Source organism: Agelaius tricolor, unplaced genomic scaffold, assembly GCF_023055355.1.
Source record: "Agelaius tricolor isolate 1412-34295 unplaced genomic scaffold, bAgeTri1.0.p SCAF_10, whole genome shotgun sequence".
NCBI classification, from domain to species: domain Eukaryota; kingdom Metazoa; phylum Chordata; class Aves; order Passeriformes; family Icteridae; genus Agelaius; species Agelaius tricolor.
The window spans coordinates 28,773,002-28,797,392 of record NW_027269270.1 but is presented as its reverse complement, the minus strand read 5'-3'; the positions used below and the strand labels follow the sequence as shown (position 1 = coordinate 28,797,392).

At 37.6% G+C, this 24,391-nt stretch overlaps 1 protein-coding gene across 1 annotated transcript in view; it reads left to right on the top strand.

Moving 5' to 3' along the window:
- The window catches only part of ACTR3 (actin related protein 3), a 28,717-nt gene extending 5,717 nt beyond the window's left edge, over window positions 1-23,000 (top strand). The window contains exons 2-12 of the mRNA XM_071435381.1: window positions 9,372-9,427; window positions 13,025-13,149; window positions 13,743-13,853; window positions 15,305-15,400; window positions 15,943-16,050; window positions 17,989-18,132; window positions 18,882-19,055; window positions 19,417-19,509; window positions 19,948-20,073; window positions 21,624-21,707; window positions 22,096-23,000. Coding sequence (XP_071291482.1) covers window positions 9,372-9,427; window positions 13,025-13,149; window positions 13,743-13,853; window positions 15,305-15,400; window positions 15,943-16,050; window positions 17,989-18,132; window positions 18,882-19,055; window positions 19,417-19,509; window positions 19,948-20,073; window positions 21,624-21,707; window positions 22,096-22,191 — 1,213 coding nt within the window. The 3' untranslated portion in view covers window positions 22,192-23,000. The remainder of the gene's footprint in view (window positions 1-9,371; window positions 9,428-13,024; window positions 13,150-13,742; window positions 13,854-15,304; window positions 15,401-15,942; window positions 16,051-17,988; window positions 18,133-18,881; window positions 19,056-19,416; window positions 19,510-19,947; window positions 20,074-21,623; window positions 21,708-22,095) is intronic.
- The last annotated feature ends 1,391 nt before the right edge of the window (window positions 23,001-24,391 follow it).

Here is a 24,391-nt window from a genome sequence, read left to right as displayed (position 1 = left end):
AAGCCACTTGCATCCCTGGGCTGGATCTGTAAAGTTAAAGATTAATGAACTTCCTTGTATAAACTGCAGGCTTTGAGGTGTGCCTGGCATGGGCAGGTGCCATCCTTGTCCCTTGGTGTGTTTAGTGCCTGCCTTGGACTTTCTGCCCAGCAAGTGTGTTGATTGCATGACTCTTAGGGACATTTACTTGTCTAAATTAATTGAAAATACAGTTTTTATGAGTTGAGAAATACTGCATCACTTCTTAGTAGTCCATGTTCTCTGTTGTTTTATAGGCATATCTAAGAAACTTTGCAGTAGGTCTGTTAGTTCATGCAGTTGGAAAGTTTCAACATAATGTCTCAACATTTAGTTTCATCATTGCAGACTTTCTTTGGGACACGCTAAAAGGTTTAAACAATTTGAAACAAACTTTTTTAAAAAGAACTTTAAATGAATGCTTGTCCAAAATTAAAACACTTTTGGGGGACAAGGTTAATTTCAAAGGTAAAATAACTAAAAACATACTTTGTCCCCAAGGAAATTCCAAGTTCTTTTCTCCTCAATGTAAGAAAAGGAATCTCTATTGCTTTAATCTTTAATTTTTGGTCACTGAGCTAAAATATATTTAGGTGTACTAATCTAACAGAAGTCATCCTTGGGTAGATGTTTAAAAATACCAATTGGATTGCAAACTTGTTAGTGCCCATAGCAGGATTATTTACCCATCAAAATGAAGCATCAATCCTTTCCAAGTGCTGCTAGTGATCTATTGCTGGGGTTTTGTTTATTCAGTTACATTCAAAATTGAAAAAAAATAATCATGTTATTTGCTGACTTAATGTAGGGTATAATATGATTCATATCTTTTTATTTTTGTTCTGGTCATGGGTTTGCATTTTTAAGACTAGACGGAAAAACTCTAGATGAATGTACGGGTTTGATTTTTTCTGGGATTTCCTTTTTCTCTTTATTATTCTCTTGTGGTCAGTGCAAATGTTTGCAGCTGTGCACAGGATGTGTTTTGGTATGCTCAGGCTGTAGAGAGCAAGATGCAGACAGGAGGTTGATAGTTTATTTTGATAAATAAATGCTATCAATGGATGAATCCAGATTGTAATTTTTATCACCATACCCCTTATCTAGGTTTTCAATATTAGTATTTTTTTTTTCATTACTTGCCTTAGATACAGAACATTGCTTATCATCTGCAGGAGCTTTCACAATACAACTGCTTGCATATTTACTGTCAGACTGCAGAACCTCTGTGATCCTGTTAAATGAGACCTGCTTTTTATATTAAACAAGATTTACTGCTATGTTTTTGTCCACAGCTGAGTTTTTTTCTATGAGCCAACTGTTTCTAATTGAAACAATCTTTTATTACAAATGTGGTGTAACATGATAAATATGTAATCTGGTGCTTTAGGTGCAGGCCTGCTCTTGATGGAAAACATTTGGTGACCTGCTGAAAGGCTGAAGTGGCAGTGGGGCAGATTGGGAATGCTGGGACAATCCTTTGGTGCTTGTGGGTACTCCTGCCCTCCATCCCTGCTCTCCCTGGCCATTCAGTCTCATCCTGCCCTCTGCACAGCTCTTGGGTCAAAGCTGCAGCTCTCAAGTGCTGAAACTGTGCAAATTGCAAGCACAAAAGCTCAACTTTTTTCTTTTCTTTTTTTCCTTTTTTTTTAATTGTGGAAGAACTTTACAGTTGTAGCCCCTTATTACATTTGCTTGAAGAAAGCCCCTTATTACATTTGTTTTCAAGTCAAGTCAGGCTTTTTCTGCATCATAAGACTTATATTTCATGTGTTTAATTTCTTCAAGTGCAGAATTTTGTTTACTTGCAGGTTATATATGTGCTCATTCAATTGATCACTCCTTCCTTGCTTTATCTGTTGAAAAATATGTATAATTCATTTATTGTCTTGGGTTTTTTTCTTCCTGATAAATGTCTGTGCAGTCATAGAATATTCTGAGTTGGAAAGGACCCACAAGCATAATTGAGTCCAACTCCTGATGTTAGATTATTTTGGGTAAATGATGTAGAAAGTTGCCAAATAAATCTCCCCCTCATACTAAATAACTTACACTGTTAAGTAATTATTCATGTAAGACTGCCAAACTTTTGGGCATTCTTTCCTCAGTATTTGGAAATACTGCGTGGAGTAGGCAGGCTGTGAAAAATGCTCAGAAAGCCTGGAAAAATGAAATAGAAATTTATTAAAAAGCCTATCAGTATAGGTGAGTGCTGTGTGGGTGTGGTGTAACACAGAGGCACTGTTAAGACACTTGTTAAAATGAATTAGTCTAGAAGTCTCAAAGGAAGCAGTGAGTAGAAAGGGAGCATTTTGCCTTTGCCAACACAAACTACTCTACTCTCATACAAAGATAATATCCAAAGCCATTTGCTCTTCTTTTGAGGAAAATGCACTCAAAGAAAAGCTTTAACTTTTGTGTTAAAGTATGTGTCAGCATGAAATATTAGAAATAGGTATACAAATAAAATTGACAAAGAGTACAGGTTCATGTGGTAGTATCATCAGGATGCCAGAGTTTGGATTTTGTTAGTTGAAAACACTTTTAAGTATGGGCTGGTTTTAAGTCCACTTTTCATGGCTCAATTATAATCCAGTTTTTTGGACATAAATGCATCTTATCTTCCCCTTTACTTTCAGGAGAACTTTTCCAGACTCAGCTTAGCAGTGCTGTTCATTTTTGGTTGGTTTTTCAGATATTTGGTGGTAGTAAACAGAAAGCAAAATTGAAAGTTGCTGCTCTTCTACTCCATCCAAATGTTAGTGAAGTTAGAAGCAGCACAATGCAGGAGCTCTGTTCTCCAGACTGGTGTTCAAAATGTCACCTGGAGACCTGTATTACAGTACTAGTGAATTTATTCTGAGTGCTGTGCAGCACGGGCTGCTTTTGTCCCCTTGTTCCTCTTGGTCATTCTGGTCTGGCTGTGTGCAGCTGTGTCTTTGTGGTTTTCACTCCCCATTTTATAGCTGGATTTTACTAGCAAGCAGTACAGTTGTCTGTGCTCTGAGTTGTAGAGGTAGCTGCTGATAAAAAGCAGCACTGGATAAATTTCTACAAAAAAATAGAGATGCCTTTAAAGATAAATCAGCCTTTTTCAAAGGTGGTTTTGGTCTATTTAGGAAATAAGCCTTTTTGCTAGAAGCATTTCTCTTTCAAGGTGCTTTTAAGCTCATTTATTAAATTGCTCACCAATCTTCTTATGGTTTGTTTTACTGTGATAGTTTCAGTATGAGGCACAGAAGTTTGTTGTCAAGGTAAAGGCTCTTGCTTGAGTGGGCTGATATTTTTGGGGGGAAATACTGAAAAATAATAGTTTGAAACACACAGTGGTACAGTTAATTCCAAGGTCAAGCTTGTAGTCTGTGAGGTTTTTAACACTTCTATTACCTAGAGGTCCCATATGTCACTGAAATACTGTACTCCCTTTTACCATCTCTTCATGTGACTTATCTACAATTTAAGAAGGTTTTCTTTACCTGAGAGTGCTTCTAATCTTGTGATTTTTTTTCCATTTATAGAGCAATTTCTTTGGTTTCCACTATTGATTACTTGAAACACTTGTGGATCAAAAATGTTTTCAAATTTGACAGAAGCAGCTGCTATTTAAAAATGCAAACTAGTAATGTGTGAAAGGTAAACTATATTAGCTAAAGATGTAAAATATGAAAAACATGGCTAAGTTAAAAATCTTGCTGTCTTATGTTTTATCAAGGACGTTTAAAAAGAGATAGTAAACTAATTTATTAATGCAAGTCCCATTTTCCTAATGTAATCTGTTCTTCAGGGACTTCTGCTGCTGCTTAACCAATTTGCACCTGATGCTAGAGCTGGGACCTTTTTTAAAGGGGCAAGACAGCTTTCCTCTTTCACTGGAATTTCCTCATAATTTCTCTTTAGATGATTTGAAAAATAAATACTTCCCATATGGAAGTTCAGTCCCATCTGGGTGAGAGAACAATCCTGATACAAGTTTGATGATAGAAGAAAAGCAACAAATAAAAACATAAGGGCTTGTTCAGGCTTTTCAGTCACATGAGGCTCTCTGTATGAAGACTAGGAATTCATCCATGTTTGAGAAATGTTCAATTTCTTTTTAAGGCAGCTGTTATCAGAAGACATCAGACAGTAAAAACATGGTATCTATCTTATAATCCCTGTCTATGTTGAATTTATCCAGTTAAAACAAGAAAGGATATTACACCCTTTTTATAAAGTCTTTTATGGACAGACCATGTGCAAGGAGCTGATATTGAAGAGCAGAATCCCTTTCCATTCTGTTTAAAAATTTGGAGTTTTTGCCATGAGATTTATTTCATGCCCTTTTGAATATATTACCAGGTGCATGTTCTCCTTAAAATCTCCACAGTCTGAGCTTTCTGTAGTGCCTTCTATACCCTGCTTTACTTAATTACTATTTTTTGAGTTAAGGTAATTTAGCCAGCAATGAACATGTGTTGAATGATGAGTGTTGCAATCATCTTGCTTTCTGTCTTTGGCCCTTGTTAAATGGAGTATTTTTTCCACGTGGTTTCAGTAAAGAAATGCAGAGCACTCCTGCCTCAGGAGAGTTCATAAACACTTGAGAGAGGTTCTCAAGGGAAATGGGAGATTGGCTCCAACCCATTTGCATGGAAGGGGATATGGAGCAGAGATCTCCTGCTGCCTGAGCAGGTGTGACACCTTGCAAAAAGGCAGTATCAGCTTACATTTAAGAATAAATGCATTTAACTGTGTAAAGCCTCATGTAATCACTGGATGTTAGACTTGCTTGGAGCATCACCACTTGGATGTGTTCTGCATGGAAGATGAGGTGTGTTTAGGTAGGGAAACCTTGCTGGGCTTGATGTAGACGCTGTGGTGCACACCAAAGCAGAATTTTAGCAGTTACACATGTGTACTGTCCAGGCTATGGTGCCCGGGAAACCCATTGCATCCGCAGGGTGAGATAGAGACAAAGGATGTGTTGTATTTGGAGTGAGAGCTTGCACAGAAGGACTGTAGCTCAGATGATGAAAAGTAATTCAGAACCATCATGAAGAGAGCAGTTTGAACAAGAAGGAAACAAATAGCCCTCTGAACAAAATGCCCTTGTTTTGCTAATGATGCACCTCGAAGGTAAACCAGAAAGTGACCATTTTGATTTCCTGTCAGTTTGGGGTTTTTTACTCCCACTTGCTTCACTTTTCCCACAGAAAAATGGTTCTTTTTTTTGTTTTTCAAGTTGCTTTGTATCTTTCCAGTGGGACCAGCATTGCAGATATATCTTTTGTGTGTGCATTTTAAATGTGTGACATTTTTGTTAGCCCAGGTCATTAGGAGCACCTGAGGAATAGGCTGCAACCCAGATTTGCTCTAGGAGTTGGAGATCAGGTGATGCTTGTCCTCAAGTGCTCTTGCCTGCTTGTGCTTGGTTAGCTCCTGTCTTTGTGTGGAGCTGTCAGAGAAATGACACAATTTGTGTTGGACCCCCCAGCTCTGTGGTACTGCAGGAGCAGCTGGGCAACTGCATTGCCCACAAAGCAGTTGTGTTCCTCACTTTTGTTGGAATTGCAGTTGTGCTTGAACAGGGGTGTATAACTCATGAGAATGGCATTTCTTGTGGGTAGGAGGGCAGTGGAGCAAAGGCACATGGTCATAGTTTGTAGTTTGCAGATGGAGGTTCTAGTAATGACATCCTTGTTACAAGTTCTTACCCTCAGCACTGTTTCCTCTTGGCTTTAAAATTGTCTGTGTGACTAATGCACAAGTAACCTCCCAGTGACTTTGCTTCTGTGTCATAGCCTCAGAAACATCTATTCTAGGTGAGAGAGCACATGTAAGAAATCCCATTAGTGCTGCTGAGAACATTGTGGGAAGCCCTTTGGCTGTCCTTCCAGAGAGCTCTTGGGCAGAGAGTGCAGAGCTGCTGTGCACTTTCAGGATGTGAGTTTTTGAGGGTGAAGATATTAACATATTTCTCCACTGATAGGTGAGATAGGGGTTAGTAGAGTTAACTCAGCAGGAACCTTCATTAGTTGCTCTCCCAAATCTGCTTGTGCTATGAATGTCTATTACAAAAAGATAATGTTTTATTTATTTATCACATAGCTCTGTAGACTAGAGAGTGGTGCTGCCTTTTGGAGAAGGTGTTACAGGGAAGTCACTGGGGAATATCAGCACTATATATATATATGTATATATGAGTGTGGGAGGGGGTGTATATGATTCTCCATATACAGACATGCACATATGTATAGAGAATGTGTACTGCTCTTGGATACTCTGTAGCTGATTTTCTGAATTAAAGTTATAGGCCATGATTATCCAATAAATTTTTTGCCTGATTGTTTCTTAGAGGTTTTTCCTTTTTTTTTTTTTTTTTTAATGAGTAATAGGCCTACAGAAACACTTCAGGGAGCTGAACACAGAGAAATAGGAGGGAAACACCTGAACAATCCAGGCTTTCACCTTTGGGATTTTGTAAATCAGTTCTGTGTTACAGATTTTAATAGAAATCAGCTTATACCATTACACTCCTGTGTGCAGTGCCTTGTGCCCTTACTGCTGAATGCCCCAAATTCCATGTGGGAAAGCTGAGTCCATGTCTCATTAATGGGGTGTGCCTGCCTGTCTCTGTGCAAGTCCCTTCTGCCACTCTTCAGTTCTGGGTAGCAAGACCAAGGGTGATTTATGGAAAATCCAGTGTTGGTACTGCCTTATGATATCTCTAGTATCAGGATTCTTTTTCTATAGCAGCAGCTAATTCCTGCCCTGGGGAAGCTGGGGTGTGCCTTGTTCCCCTGTGAATCATTGATTAGTCAGACACATGTTGCTATGGAAGAACTCCTTATGGAAACTATATACTTGTGGAATCTGCATTGCCTGTAGTATCCTTCTTTTCATGTGATTTAAATATTTACTTCAAGTGACAGTGATAGATCTGATCTGAATAGAGCCTTGTATCTGCAAAAGTTAATTTGTAAAGAATCCCACAGTGACTGGAGTGTGCATTTATTAAGATTTTTATCAACTTTCATTCAGTTTTACCTTAGCTTTTTGCCTCACCTAGCACATTTTTAGACTCCATTTTAACTCAAGAGTATCTCCATATGCATTTAGTTATGAAAATTAGGCTTAGTGTTTATAATGTGTTGTGCCATGGTCCCTGGCTGTGCTGTGAGCCTGAGGCTCCCAGGGCAGCAGGGGGTCATCCCTGGCCCACATGCCAGCAATGCTGGAATTCCAGGGGTGCAAGGAAGTCTTGTACATGAGAGGTGTGAGGTGTTGTGTAGGACAATGCCCTGGAGACTTGCTGATACAATGCTCTAATATTGAGATATCATGCAGGTTTTTTTCCCCTTTCTTTTCTTGTAAGCCTAAAAATGCACTACTTTTTTTTTCCCTGAGTCAGTACACTTCTTGCTGAGTAGGCCATAGTATTTTTATATATGCTGATTTTATGTCTGAGTACTCTCTTTTTATGTAAAATGCATCTTTCATGAGATTATTTTTCTTTCAGTCTTGCTGGCTGTGTGTGTGCTGGGCAAACTCCTCCCACAAGCAACTAAGCTGCCAGTTACCTGCAACAGCTGAGCTTTTGCTTTCTTTGAAATACTGAGTTTAATAATCAAACAGTTTTAACTTTTTAAACTGTTAAAAAACACTTCTAATCTCGTTGTAGGTTTATGTAGCATTCAGGCTCCAAAGTTCTTGTGTAGATTTAGCTGTAAAATCTGCATGCCACAGTTCTGGTTTGCAGGGGAAGGTAGAGGGAGTGAGTCAGTATTTGCTGGTTTACTTAGTAATTGTGGCACTAAAAGCCTCTTAAAACAATATAAATACATGAGCAGTTGTACTCTGCATGTTAGGTTAAAGAAGCACCAGTTTGTGGAATTCTTGATATTTCTTTTGGGAAGTAGATCTTTAAGAAGAAAATGAAACTTCAGTGAGCAAAATCCAAGTTGTGTTCCTGAGTTGAGGCACATACAGTGCCTAATGTCTTCATGAGGTGTGAAGTTCTTTCTGATAGTTTCTTTTTTCATTATTTGTCATCTTCTGCCTGCAAAGTTTTCTTTGTCAAGAAACATTCCTGTTGATTGGTATGAAGTCAGGTTTCTCTGCATGGTTACTCACAACTGTTACAGTGTGTTACACGCAAGATCCTGTTTACAGCTTTGAAAATACATCTCCTGCATAGCATTTGTGGTGTTAGATGAGGTCCTGTGCTAACCACTTTGTAACTCAGAGAGAAAGCCACCTTCCCTGTGAGATCTGGTGTCTGGCCAGCGCTGATGGGTGCAGTTAGCATCAGGGATGGAAATTGTGAAGGTGTTGCTGCTCTCTGCTGCGTGGGGCACGGAGCAGCGCTCCCCCCCAGCCTGGCAGCCCAGCCTCCTGCTGTGTCACTGCCATGGATTTATGGTTTGTGAGAGTTACTGCTGCCTTACACCTCCTAAGATCTTCCAGCTTTCCATCAGAGTGCTGAAAGCTGTAGAGGTGCTACTACAGCCTTCGTGCCTTTGCTGGTGGTGCTAATTCAGTGCAGCTGCTCTCAAATTAAATGAGAACTTTGTCACGTCTGTGTTTGTTAAAAACATGTGGGTGAGCTCTAACTCTTGAGCTAGAGCTGTGCATTTTGGTCTGCACGGTTTAGAATTTGCCTGTGCTGCTTTAGTGACAGCATTTCTAGCAGCTGGTTTCGGTACCCTGAGTTTTGAAGTTTTTTTTCATGAATACTTTGTTAATTTCTTCAGTTTTCTTGCATCATGATAATGAAGATAATATATATATATCCATAGCACATTCTGGAGACTGGGTGGAGGCATGTAGTTATTTTCCCCTTGCTTTCTTTACTCTTATTAGACACATTTTGACACTGTTTTCCATTTGTGAAATGGAATGGCTTTTGCTAGGACTTGGCATTATCAGCTGCTTGTGACATGAGGATGACCAGCCCTGCCTCATGCCCGGCTGGGCAGCTTTTCCCCCCACAGTAGAATTACAGAAACACTTTTACCACCAGCATCAGCTATATGAAAATATTTCTGTGAGGACACTAGCTGCTGAGCAGGGAGGAACAAAAATTACACTCCTAAACACTGATAGATTGAATTGCATACTTTGTGTTCCTTAGTAAAATGTTATTGGAGTAGAAGTTAGCAGTGATGCTTGATCTATGGCTGGGAGCATTGTTTTATACTTTAAAAGATAAATTCTTTGTTTGCCTTAGGTTTTTTTTTTTTTTTTGTTTATTTTTATAGAAAAGTCAGTGTGGGACTTTGATATGGGAAGGGGGGGTCTCTTCATTAAAAAAGCAGATATCTTTGTTGTTTGTGGTATTAAATATTGCAACCAAATCTTTTTTTCCTCAACAGGTATACAAAACTCGGATATGCGGGTAATACTGAACCCCAGTTCATTATCCCTTCATGTAAGTATTTGTTACTTGTGTATCAATGCTAAAGTTACTCTTGGACTTTGTGTAACATGCCATAAAAAAAACTAACAAAAAAAGCCCAACCAACCCCACAAAAACCAAACCCCCAAAAAATCCCCAGGAGAAAACATTAAAAGAGAATTACTTGATCTCTGAGTCATGACACAGAGCAATAATGTGGCTTTTTTGTTTTGCTGTGGGTACTCAGTTTAGAGAGATAAAAAGGAATACTAATAGTTGAAGCTGATCTTTTTCTGGACATTGAAATAATGTAAAAATCCAGTAGCATGGCTACATTTACCTTTCAGGAGGTTTTTTCCCCCCCCCCCGTTTAGTGATTTATCTGGTAAAACGCTGAGTTGATTATAACTGGAAAAAAAATTAAAATTGTATGATTTAATATCTCTAGGGTTTAAAATGTTCTGCTTGCCTGAAAGTTGTCAGTATTACAGCTATGTTAATTTACTGTATTTTGCAAATGTAACAAGAAACCGTGTCAGTTTTCCCCCCCATGCAGAGCAGCTTATTTATTTGCTGCCTGGCTCCTGAACTGTTTCTCCCACTTGAAGAGATAAAGTTCTACTCCAGAGAGTGGAGCTCACTCAGCTTCCCTTAGAAATGCTTCACCTTTTGACCTCCTACACCACTTGGTAGTTCCTCATTGTTCATCTGTGCCAAAGTAATCATGGATTACATCCTGGTGAAAAGGAATAATTAGCACACCCAGTTTTCCTTGCAAATACAACAGGAAGAGAGCTGGAACTCATGCTACTTTAGCACAGTCACTGTGAAATAGACTTGGAAGTTCAGGCTCTGTGTTGATTTTTCAAGGAAACCTGCTTCAAAAAGTAATTTTCATGGAAAGATAAGGCTAATTCACTTATATAAGAACAGGAAACTGCATTCAGAGAATCCATTCTGAATTTTTTTATTTTGGCTTCTAATAAGCATTTCTTAGATTATTTGGTTTTCTAAATTAATTTCATTAAGTTTATTTTAGTGTCATATAAAGCACTCTACAGTTCTGTTTTTCACACAAAAGCTAGTTTAAGATTAGATATTAAAAGTTCCTAAACATTGAAAAAATGCTTACAGTGCTCTTTAAACTTTGTAGCACTCATTAAAATATAAATGGGCAAGTGGTTATTTAATTTCAGAAACATAGTGTTGACATACTTTTTCTGCCTCTTTAGATTTGGTTATTTAATTTGAAGATCACTTTCTCATTCCAAAAAAGAAGAAATATGATATTGATATTTTAAACACTGGAAATGCAATGACCTGTCAGATCATTAAGCAGAGAAATTTTTCCAACAGGGATGTGTTAAAGTAGAAGAGAAGGAGACGAAATGAGATTTTTTTTTTTGATGGCCTTTTGATGCAGTGTGGTCTATGGAAAAAAGGATGCTCAGTCCAGATGCTCCTGCAGCTGAAACGACCCTTGACTGCAATTCTCTCAATAAAAAAGGCATTTTTCTCATTTGTGCTGCAGCCCAAGCTAGATAATTACAGTAAGGGCATGAGTTTGTGTTAATCCTCTGCCTGGAATGAAACAAAATAGCACTGGGTTAATCCACATTAGAGAAACAGAAATAGAGTACAGCAGTACCTAGTTTCAAAGTAAAATGCTACAAAAAAGCACTTTGGTGTCTGTCATTTCCTTAATCCTATTCCCTGTGGAAAAATGGTTTGGTTTCTCCTTGTATACTTCCAGCAGTGGCATTTTATCAGTTTGATTCTCTAAAATTAATGTTTGCTGTTAAACAGGTCTGAGCAGCATTCCTTGTGCCTTGTTCACTTGTAGCTTATCTTATTCACTCCTGCTCTTAATAAATTTTTATCTCCTTATGAGGTGTTCTTGATTTTGTTCTGGATATGCTTCTGTAGAGATGATAAATACTTGCATGAAAAGTGAAGTAAATGAGAATATATTGGGCCAGTGTTTTGATGCTGCTTGGGTTCAATATTTTTTTCCCTGGCTGCTTTTTAGATCTTAGATCATTAATTTTGTTTGACTTTTTTATTCACTTTCGCAGGTTTTTCCTGCTGTTTGTTAAAATGGGAGTCACCTACTTTCCATTACCCAGAAGTTCCCTCGATTTTTCATTATTTCAGTTTATCTGTGATAGCTGATGACTTCTAAAAGAAAAAAGAAAATTACTTGAGTAATGTCAGCATAAAAAATGGATTCAATGCAAGGATTTTTTTTTTTCCCCTAAAAGCTCTTCATTCTTGTGCCAAGCCAACCAAAGGCAACTGCTCTGAATATTGCTGGGGTGCTGCCCATCCTCAAGCACAGCAGCTGAGGTTTCAGCAAGATTCATTTTCTTGTTTGTATTTTCAGGATATGATTCAGGTTGTTTGCTCCTAGTTTCTACCTTTCAAAAGCAGGGCTGAACAAGCTGGCCTTGAGGGCAGCAAAATATTGGAGATCTCCCATCTTGTTTTAGGCTTGTAACAGGGTGAAAACATTGGGTTTGAAAGTAATTCTGTGGCAAGTGGTGGATTTTACTTGAAAGTTCTTGAGGATGAGACACATCTGGACAGAATAATTCCCCCAGATGTGTGAGCTCTGTAACAATGACCTGAAAACATTTGTCAGGGTTCCTGTCTTGACTTGCAGCAAGCACCTGCCTTGCGACATTTCCTTCCCTGTGATTTTAGCTTCTGCTTCCCATCTCCCCCCCTTCTGTTTGGCTTCCCCCAGCCTTCTGCTTCCTCTCTGCTCTCCTGTAAGCAGCTACAGAAGTTGCACTATGATTCACTTTTCTTCCTGAAGAGCTCAAAATAATGACTTGCGTTCCATCCTGTTCAGTCTTTCACAACACTCAGCTTCTTGGTTCCTCTGGCTCTGCCTGTGTTGCTCGGTGTGGGAAGGGAAGGGAGGAGGATGAGGAGGATCTGTGAGCTCAGCTGTTGATTTCCAGGTCCTGTAGCTGTGCTGCCCTGGCTGCTGGGCTTCAGACTGCAGCTTTTCATAACTTTTAAAATCTTAATTGTGAGCAAACATAACTTCTTGCTGAAGGTGAGAACTAGAAAAATACTTCTGCCATTGAAAGAGCTTTTGGAGCGCAGCCTTAGGACAGCTGAGCCTGATTTAACTGGATATGTGAATTTCCTCATCTGTTTAAAGGCAATTAGTAAGATTTGAAAAAATACAGCATATATTGCTGGAGCTGCAGCCCTGATGGCTGGGGAGTGATTCTTTTTGAAAGAATAGCAACACTAATAATAATAATACTTGAAATTATCATTATTAGAGTGTGCAGAAAATTACCATGTTTGTTAAATAAAATGAGATCTGTAAGGATATCCTATTTTAGTGTTTCTGAGTATATTTTATCTTTCTGATTACATGTTAGGTGTCTAACAATTAAATTTGTATTTAAGTCTGTTGCTGTGTTGCTTTTTAAGTCCTTACCATGCTTACCCATGACTGGAAGTCAAATTATCAGTGTTCTATGTAGCTTTTCTGAGTTAGACTTGGAACAAAGAGTGATTGTGATCAGTGTATCTGTTTTTCCAGTGTAGATTTTCTTTTTTTAGTGCAGGATATATGACCTGTAATAATGTTTGTGTTCTCTGTTGAAGGTATTGCTATCAAAGAGTCAGCAAAAGTGGTGGATCAAGCACAAAGGAGGGTTTTGAAAGGTGTGGATGATTTAGACTTCTTCATTGGGGACGAAGCAATAGAAAAACCAACTTATGCAACCAAGGTATTCAGAAAAATTTTAAAAATAATTTTTCAATCCTGTTTGTTTTTTTTAGCAAGCATCACGTGTACAATAGATATAATGTTAAGAATGCTTTTTGGATAGCTTAAATCTTATTTATTAACTCTGTTTAAATAGAAAATAAGCTTTGGTATTAGTTTTTGTTGACCTTGTGGGATTTTACAAAACACTGTTTTATATATATATATATTCCATATATATATATATTCCTTCATAAGTGAAAGGAGGCTGAGAGGGTCTTAAGTGGAAATGCCACATTCTCTTGTTCCTTGGCAGCTTCTATCAGCAGCATCAGAGTGGAATACTGGGCTGAGGGAACTTTTGGTTTTTCCCAGTGCCACCTTTCTGCTGTACTGGGAAAATGCAATGTGTTGTCTCTGCTACTCAGGGTTGGAATCAGAATTTTCAATAGGTGTCACACAGGAATAGGGGAAGCCTAAATCAAGGTTTCTTGCCTGTGTAGATCATATACTTTCAATGCAATTGAAAACAGGTTTTTTGTTTGGTTCTAGGGTTTTTTGTTTCTTTTTTTTCCTTTTTCTTTCCAATTATAATTTGATGTTTTTCTCCACCAGTGGCCTATCCGCCATGGTATAGTTGAAGACTGGGACTTGATGGAGAGGTTTATGGAGCAAGTAATCTTTAAGTATTTAAGGGCAGAACCTGAGGACCATTATTTTCTTTTGGTAGGTAAATTTATACCTTGCTTAAGAAGTTCTGTATGATGAATAACAATGTGTTGATTTATGTAAATTCTTAAATATAAATATTTGTATTTTGAAAGCAAAAGTAAATAAATTACCTGGAGCTTTCTTGATTTGCCTTAAGCCATCCAGGTTCTTTAATTTTCTGAAAATATCAGTGTGTTTGAACAGCAAATATTTTTCTGTTCTCTTCTCATTTCTCTCCAAATTGTCTGATTCATCACTTTCTTATTTTCCTTCTCCACTGAATTCAATAATCTCAAGTTTATATGTTTGACACAAAAACAATACTTGTGTTTTGACTTTACATAATTGCAATTATTTTGTTTTTGCAGTACTGCCATCTGGATGAAGTATCTAGAGAGTAAATTTCTGTCTTTTATTTTCTGTGGAACTGAAGGGCTGATTGTCATATTTGGGCTGATTAGATCTCAATTAAGGTCAATGTTATTCTGAAGCATCTGCTATTCCTTAGTATTTTATTTAGGGTCATTGAAATAGGCACTTTGGTTTAGTGTGATATTTATAGACCAAGTTTGGAATTAGAGGTGTTGGCCATACCTGTTTAAATGCCTTCATCTTCTTGAAACAATAATTAGGTCCAGTTGCTCAAGGCTGTGTCCAGCCAAGCTGTGAATATCTCCAAGGATCAAAATGCCATTGCAACCCTGGCTCCCTTTTCAATATTTGACCACCTTTAAGTTACCTTTTTTCTTCCTAATACCTACTTAGGGTTTCCCAAGTAGAGTTTTGTGTCCCTGGCCCCTTGTCTCAACACCTTTGTGAAGAATCTGACTCCCTCCTCTTTTACCCTGCTGTTACACACTTGCTGCAATGGAAGAATGATGTTTTCTTTTCTCAAGTGTTCTGTAGCACTATCCAAAATGGTCCTTCAGAGTAGAGCCTTGAGTATGTTTGATATTTCAATGAAAGCTATAGCACACTATTATGGTATGGTTTATGTTCAGCCTCTCTCATTTGGGTACATTCCTATAGCTGGGCATACCAACTTGTGTTACAGTGGCTGCTTTCTGAAGGAAAACAGCTCTTTTCACTGAGAAATCTAAAAAATGTCATTCTTTAAATGTGCTAAACTGCATCCTTTGACATATTTTGTTAGTCCTTGATTCTTTCAAGTGAAATCAAAAGTTGTAATGAGCTAGCCAGCACACAAAGGGGGTCTTGGATGTAAATTCTTAAGCAGTAACTGATGTAGTTTGTATTGCACTTTTGTTTTTCTTTCTTTTAATGCAATTTGCATAAATTCTTACAAGCACCCTTGGTCCATTACTATTTTTACATGCTATTGTTGTTGAATGACTCATCTTAGAAGTTAGGAGTTGGTGGTTCTTTTTTTTAAAGTCAGATGTTTGGTTTGAATGTAAGTAAAACTCATGGGTTTTTCTTTTTTATTTTTTTTGTGTGTCTCACAGACTGAGCCTCCATTAAATACGCCAGAAAATAGAGAATATACTGCTGAAATCATGTTTGAGTCTTTCAATGTTCCAGGGCTATATATTGCTGTTCAGGTAAGGGGAGGGCTGGGGAAAGTCACAGCTGCAGTATTTTTCCTTGTGCTAAAACTAATTTCACTGTGAAAAAACAGTGTAAGTGGTGTTTGGAATATGTTTATGTCCTTCTGGTTGGCAGTTCCAGCACTGCATGTTTGACATGCTTTGATTCTGTGGGTGGTTACTGGACACTGTTCCTCTGTTACCTCTACGGCCTTCTGAGCAGTAGAGTATGATATCTGTTGCATCATAAGTAAATAAAAAAACCACACCACATCATAATAATTCTATTAATCCAAGAACTGAATCCCTTTCAGTATGAAGTAACGGAAAACTGTGTTTGAGCATGGCTGAAAAAAATACGAGGCAAGTGTCAAAAATTACATTTTGCAGCCTCTTTTTTCTAAGCTGTTGTATTGACATATATAATATTATTAAATCAGTTTCCATGCTGTGAATTACCATGGGTGTGTCAGCTTGTTCTTGGGAGGAGTGGTGGGAGGTGAGGTCTGCAGGCAGATGTTTTGCCAGTATTTGATTTTAGTGTGTTTTTTTCCAAGGCTGTCCTTGCCTTAGCTGCATCTTGGACATCAAGGCAAGTAGGAGAGCGAACACTGACGGGCACAGTTATAGACAGTGGAGATGGTGTCACTCATGTCATTCCTGTGGTAAGTGTGCCTCACAGCTACACTACAGCTTCAGTGCAGAGTTATGTGTCCTCTAAGTTCTCTGGATGTACACCTACACTCAAGTATAGACAGGAGTCTTCAAAAACATCAGATAATTCCCAGGGCTGTAGGTGTGAGTTTTGGTTCATTTTGTAGTGCAGAAACTCTTGAAGAACTCTGTAACCCTGAGTTTGGCAGGACTAATTGTTTTTCAGTCACTTACCTTAAAAGGTGAATTGTCAAAGCCATGCTAAGTGATGAGTGAAATTGCTTTAGCACATTTCTATTTTGGCTTGCTGGTAAGAATGAATAGGCTCTTTACAGTAGTCAGTACAAAAAGTTTGACTTCTCATTTTCATTTAGCTCAATCCATTTATATATAAAGTAGAAATAATACAAAGTATTCAAGGGCAGATGTAGCTAGTATTGTTTATAGTTTTTCTTCATCTATTTAGTATTTAGTAGTGTTTCAGCATACAAGCAAAGGCAAAGTTCCTGTTTGACTGAAAGAAAACAACCCCTAGAGTTGAATATCTTTTCCAGTACATCAAGTTGCTGAAGCAGAATTTTGGATGATTCTGTGATGTTTTATTAAATAATAAACACCTAGAGCTGCAATAATTTGCTTTACTGTCAAATTATTGCCCATCTTCCTGGGGGAGCTAAATTCATGTCTATGTACCAGATATATTTGTATTTTCAGAATGAAGTTAGATTACAAATTTTAAGATAAAAATCTGTACAAAGCTTTATCATGCCCCAGTAGCATGAATTTTTTAAAAACAGTAGCATTGGTGGTGGTCAAACATACACTGTCATGTAGCAATTACTTAGTAATTTTGGGGAATATAGTGGCTAAATCTTTGTCCATACTGTTCATCAAAGTTGGTGTATTTTTAATAAGGCTTAGGAAACAATTGGCACCTCAGACTTTCTGTAGCTAAACTTTTAAAATTTTACTTAGTAGTTCAAAATTACTGTTTAAAAGAATTGAACTTTTCCTGAATTATGGATTAGGGTTTTTTTTAGTTGAAATAAGAGTAGGTAGTCTATATTATTTGAAGCATTAACCTCCTTTGCAGAATGTCATTTACTTCTGAAATGTTTAAACATGTTGAACAAATTGTTAGTGATGTTCTACCATTTCTGTTAGATAAAAAGGAATTACAAATGCTTATCTCTGTAGTGAAGTAGTGGTAGATTTTTTTTATGATACTATTTTCTGTGTTAGTAAGACATTTTTGTGTGACTATGAGGTTTGTGTATACAGGAAAACTTAAACATTTTATGAGTGTGATATCTGGATTCCTCTGTTTGGATTTAGCAGCTCTGGTAGGGTTGAAGGCCAACCTTGCACACTTGACTTTTTTTTAGTGTATTTATACTTGTCCCCAGGATGAGTGTGACTTGTAAGGGTAGGTTGATGGATGAGGATGGGCCAGTCTGATGTTCTGAGCAGTCTCAATTAATGTCCTGAAATGATGCATTTTCTCCCTGCTTTCAGAAAATTAATTTTGGTTCATGTGGATTGTAACGTCTTACATCAGTGGCTGTGACTGCAGGGCCACATCAGTTATTCTAAAATAATATTTCACCAAAAAAGGTTCCTTGACCTTTTTGGTAAGAGTAACCTCATTTTGAAGAGAAAATAAAGGCCAAGGAATAGTGAGTATAGTGATTTGTCTGCCTTATGTACTAGTGACCTTTCTGTTCTTCTAACCTTGTAAGAATTATGAACCAATGCCATGCAAAGTAAAGTAAGGCTATACTGTGAAGAATTGGATTTGTGGTAATTAAATGAGCCAGTTTTAAAGGGCTTTAGCCTCAGAACCACAGGTAGTGGGTAGGAGTTTAGACTCCATGCCTTTTTTTCTCCCTCTGAGCTTTGATGAAAGTAGTTCTTATCAGCACCTTTGTCCCCATTAATTTTGTTTACAGGCTGAAGGATATGTGATTGGCAGCTGTATCAAACACATTCCAATTGCTGGCAGAGATATCACATACTTCATTCAGCAGTTGCTGAGGGAGAGAGAAGTAGGAATTCCTCCTGAACAATCCTTGGAAACAGCTAAAGCAGTGAAGGTAACGTGAACGCTGCAGATCTTAAAGTTATTTTATATCACAGCTTGGTATCTGATTTTAAAGTACAAGAACATCTGAAAGTAATTGTACTTCTGAGTAATGGGGCCCTGATTCTAAGTAATATTAAAATGTCTTAATGTAATAACATGAAATAACAGGGTTTACACTTGGGTTATACTCGCTCAGTCTGGCCTGGAATTTCACTCTTCACCTGTTGTCTCCCCTTTCTCTTCTCCTCCATTATCATTATTGTTGTTATTATCCTGTTGCTATTATTATTGTAATGTTCTGTAGGAAATACTGTTGGCTGGATGTGTCATATAAAGAGCAGTAATTGCTCTTATATTCTTTCTGAATATTAATGTGTTCTTTTTTGTAATACACATTACATAGAGAACAAAGCTATTCTGAAAGACATTCAGCTTAAAGTACACTTCAATTTTGTTTCTCTGGCAGTTCTTCAATGTATTTCAGAATTAATTTCTTACAATCTTGGAAGTTTAGGGGAGAAGCAGAAGAAAAGTAATTTAGCTCAGCCAGAGCCTTCAGTGTTGCACAGAAATGATCTGTAGTAGCAGAGCCATTATCTACCTGTGTACAGTAAATGTCAGTTCAGCTGTTTTGAGGCCTATTCTTTATCTGCCAATTTAATACTTACTCCTAAAAGTTTAAATTACTACTTTTTTTTGAAATTTCTTACCTGCTTTCTATACTTTTAATAGTTCTAACTGTATCTATTCAATTTTCAGGAGCGCTTTAGTTATGTTTGCCCTGACTTAGTAAAAGAATTTAACAAGTATGACACAGATGGTACAAAGTGGATTAAACAATATACTGGAATTAATGCTATCTCAAAGAAAGAATTTACCATTGATGTTGGTTACGAGAGATTCCTGGGGCCAGAGATTTTCTTCCATCCTGAGGTAAGTTGGTTTGAATTGTCTAGACTTTGTTTTAGATGATAGCATAGAAATCCTATTTGCAAAATTGTAAAGAAGTGGTTATCTTAATTTACATTTCTTCTTATTTATAAATAGATACTAGCTATTGTTGCAAGTCAGTGTGCTTTGATTCTTGATTGCTGCTAATCTTTATAAAAATCCAGGCTGCTACACAAAGCACTTAAAATGGCAGCAAAAATGCCTAACAACTGTTTCCATTATTAGTTTTCATGATATCTCTAGTATAACAGAATGGTTCTTTCCTTTTTTTCCTCTTTACCTCTTTTCCTTTGCAATCTGTGGTTCCCACAGTGACTTGACTTGATTTTATTCCTGATTGCAGTTTGCTAATCCTGACTTCACGCAACCAATCTCAGAAGTAGTAGATGAAGTTATTCAGAACTGTCCCATTGATGTTAGACGTCCTCTATATAAGGTCAGTAACTATAATGTCTATTTTTTATACATGGGTTTTTAAAGAATTGGAATTTTTTTAAGGTACATATTTGAAACTCTTAAAAACCAGTACCAAATGAGCAAAACTAACCATTTTCCTAGAAATTAATCCAATATGCAGAAGGGTTTGTTGTTCACTTAGACATTTTCAGAATATGCTTTTTCATTAGGGAAACAAAAAACTGAGCAGGAATGGTGAGATGTAATAAGATATAAATGGATTTTAAAGCACAGACAATTTTAATGTGGCAAACTCTTGGTGAGTTCATGTTGTGTCATGCTTGTATCATTTACAGTAAAAGCATACCTGCTAACTGTAGCTTTTAAAACTGTACTTAGGCATTTAGAATTTAGGAAGTGGGTAATGTGTAGACTAGCATTTTCAGATGTGGTTAACAAATGTTGTTATTCAAAACAGAATATTGTCCTCTCTGGAGGCTCAACCATGTTCAGGGACTTCGGTCGCCGTTTACAGCGAGACTTGAAAAGGACTGTTGATGCCAGGCTGAAACTTAGTGAAGAACTTAGTGGTGGCAGACTGAAGGTTGGTTCCTGCAGCTCATGCACCTAATAAGCATCTGTTACCTGGAAATGTGCAAATAACATCTTGCAGCGATCGTGGTCTTTGTTGAAATGTCTTTATCTTATTTGATACTCTTACAGAGGCTTTTCAGAGGTTCATCCATTACACTGATGGCATACCAGCAGTTGGCCACTGCAGCTGTCTTTGTGCTTGGTGTTTATTGATCAGTTACAGCTCATTGTGCTCAGGCTCTTGAGCTTGAAGATAAGAGAAATGAATTGAGCTCGTTGTTGAGCCACCAGGAGAGTCAGGAGCACGTGTCCTGTGAGGAATGAGGGAGCCTTGATTAGAGAAGGGACAGCTTTGGGACTCCTGATAGCACCTCAGTACATGTGGGGAGATTACTGATTTTGAGGTTCAGCTGGATAAAACCCTAAATACCTTCCTCTGGCTTCATAGCTTACCCTGCCTTGAGCAGGAGGCCAAACCAGAGATGTGATGTGGTCCCTTCCCACCTCAATTATCTTACAACCCTATAAGGGACTTCATGTTTTTACTAAACTGTGTGATCCTTAATTTGTGCTCTTTCCACTGCACACCTCTGACCTAACTGTTACAGCTTTCTGTTGTGAAGAAAAGACCAGCAGAGAAAAAAAGTGGTTTTTTTCCCATTTAAAGGAAATTGATTTTCCTCATTTATTTTTTAGAAGCAATCTAGCTTGACAAGCTCGAACAATCCTTTAAAACCCCAGCAGAGCTTTATAATATGTCATGTAGGCAACTCTGAGATTTCAATCATACACAGTTCTCTGGCCCAAGAAGCATCATTTAGTCTCTGTTTTCTTCACTACATTTGTACCACTTAGTAAAGAAGCAGAATCTGAGTAAGGAAATTGGATGTGATTCTTCGTCTATTCTAAGTACCAGGCATGGCAAAGAATCACTGGCTGGAGTTTTGCACACATGTTACAGAACATTTTTAGATACTGTTTCAGCTGGTTGGGCTGGAAAAATAAATTTTGAAACTGTTACATACACTGGCAGTTTTGATTGGCACAAGTAAGGAATAGGTTGTGTGCCTATGGAGGGAAAGGGAATGGCTGACTGGAATGAGTGCTATGGTTCAGAAAAGCATGGTTGACTGTATTGATCCTGGATAAACTTCCAATCTGCAACTGATGCTTTGTTAGAATAATCACATGAAACTTGAAAATTACCTTCCTAAAGTGTGTTTTTTTAAAAAGTTTAGGTACTATGGGTCAGTCCTTATAAATGCATAAATAAATAGTCCATCAAGAAATTAATCAGAACATTGTGTGAAAAAAGTGGTTGTGAATGGAAGTATCTCTGTCTGATAAAGCAGGTAACTTATCTATTAGCAGGAGCTGTTTCTTACTCTTCATTGTACAAGGGAAAGTCTGATGCCATAAATGTAAATTTACGTGTACAGCATTTATGAAAATACTAATTATGAAAAGTAAGCTTGGCATATACACTCCTTTAAAACTAGATCTGGTTTTTACCAGCAGAAGTGACTTTTAATGTGTTGCTTTTCTCTCCTTTTTCTACAGCCCAAGCCCATTGATGTCCAAGTCATTACACACCATATGCAGAGATATGCAGTCTGGTTTGGAGGATCAATGCTGGCTTCCACAGTGAGTTTAGCTGTAAAGCTGAGCATGTTTGGGCCATTCTGTCTGGGCTTTTGGAGCTCTCATGTCACCTTCATTGTATATTAAATATGATTGGGGAATTTCTGATAGGCTTCAGGTGGTAAATATACCTTCCCTGTGTTTGCATTAGACTTCAAAGACTTGGAAGAGCAAAAGAAAGCTGTGTTCAAGTTTTGTGTGAGTTGTTAAATGGCACATTTAGTTTTGTGCCAGAATATATTGTTTGCATTGGTGTTTAGCCACACATGATGTAAGTTAATTTTAGGATTTATGTACTAGCTTTGTTTTTTCCACTGGCTACATACAAGTTAATATTGTTAATTAAAGTGTCTATACCATACACTAATATTTTTTTCCCTTCCCTTTACAGCCTGAATTCTACCAAGTATGCCATACCAAAAAAGATTATGAAGAGATTGGCCCTAGCATCTGTCGTCACAACCCTGTGTTTGGAGTCATGTCTTAAAGCTGGCCCTGCAGGGGTCAGCGAGGGGGAAGTGGGGAGGAGGAAGAGTCTTTCTGATTACTTGTTTGTCTGATGGCTGGTATTAAGATAGCAAACATGACTTGACAATAAGAAAAAGACCAAACACAATTAAGCAGGATCATTTTAATAAGTGTCTCAACATGCGGATGTAGTGGAAAGCCAAAATGATCACGTTTTTTTCTTTAGATTGATTATTTGAACCTGTGCGTAACAAAACAAAAAAAGTGGATTTTAGTTCTTTCTGTGCCCTGATATTTTGTATATTAATGAATTATCCAAGATTTGATGGGATTTGATGGTGTGTAGATAGTCAGCTCTCTAATGCTTCCATTGTACCCCTTCATGGGTGCAATACAGGAGCTTGTTTATATTTCATACTTTTTTATACTTTGAGGAAAAAACTGTAATATTTGAGGAAAAAAATTTACCAGTGACCAACTTGAAAGTAAATTAAAAAAATAAGAAAAAAAGTCATGACTCATGCAACTAGCTCTTGCAAATCATGACCAGTCTAAATCCTGGGTTCCATACAATGCGAGTGCTTTTGGAACTAAAAGCTACTATCTTGGATTAACCAATGCCTGCTAGTGCTTTCTGATTACTTGGTGCATTTTCATACTATCTCTTGCTTTAAAAAAAAAAAAAAAAGAAAAAGTAAAGACAAGACTGTTGGACCAGTATTGCAGTTCTGTAGTGTCATTTCTAATTAAACCAAATAATCAGGTTATCAAAATTTGGTGTATTTAAAGCCTAACACCATTCCAATAAAGGCACAAAATTTCTTTTTATGTTGGTGTCAGACTTGTTAATCTCATGACATGGGAAGTTCTGAGCATGGGTCCCTACATATCCGCTGTGGCTTTTGAGGAGTGAGGTTGGTCTGTGAGGTAGAGATGTAATGTGCTTTGTGTAACTCAAGTGTGAGCATTTTAGAGCTGCAGTTTGTGTGTTCAGCTAGCTAGCACTTACCTAGAGAAGCCTGACAGCTCCTCCACTGTTGGGTTTGTTCATCTACTTTGTTCTGTAACTTTTTTCCCCCCACTTTCTTGCAGGTGGTGCTATTCAGGAGTCAGCACTGCGTTTTCAATCTCTGTGGTTTTTCTGCAAGAAAATACCATGTAGATAAAAATAAAGTGAAAACAATCTCTTTCTCATTCTTTCTAGGAAGAACACTTTCTGTAGTGACTGGAATTGCTTACAATTTGTTGATATTTGATGAGAGAAAACTCTTCTTTAGGCACTTCTGAGCCCACAGAGGGAGTTGAGGCTGTTTGCATAGAAAACCACAAGAGGGAGATATCCTGGTTTCTTCTGAGTTGCAAAGATGCCTCACATTTTTCATCAGAGAAGCTTACCTATTGCCAGAGCTTCAAAACGTGGTAAATGCGACTCCAAAAACAAGGATAAATGTGGGAAAGTGTTTTTACAGTAAGCATTGTAAAAAGTTTACATGCTGGAATCAAACAGAACATGATGCAAACAAGAAAATTTTGGACAAATTTATTGCAAAACTATTAGTGATATCTCCTTAACAGTGATACAGTGTTTCGGTTTTTTATAAATGACTTTTTAACTCAGTTTGGTCATAACTGTAGATTGATTCATGTGGTAAGGAAGACCAATAGGGCAAATACATAAAAAACAGAGTTGTGCTTTTCCAGCAGTCCTGCTTCTGCCACTGTATCATACTCTAGTGACAGGATATTTTGATACACTGCAGTGCTGTGAAGATAAGGCAAGGATCTTTTTCCTCTCTGGGAAAAAAGTCTTAAAAATTCGCTTGAAAAGCTTAAATTCCTGACACACATATACATAACAGTGAGCAAGTGCAAAGAGAAGGAGTGAATTCCTCTTCCTGTCACACACAGCTGTAGAGAGACCTTGAGTGTGAGTTCATCTTCCTGAGGCCCCAGGGAAGCTGCTCTGAGGCTCTAAGCTTCTATTTGTTGTTTGTGTAGAAGAGAATGGAAGGCAACCACACCCTTACACAACCATTGATTTTGTTTTGGTAGCTGTGATCGAAAATTAAGTGGGAGGTTTTTTCTTTTTTTTTTTTAATACTGTAGATGTACTTTTGGAGAAGTTACACAGCCACAGCTGATTTTGAGTGTGTTAAAAGAACTAAAAAAAAGTATGAGTAGCTCCTGTTAATGACTTCGACTGCATGGAGAGTCATCAA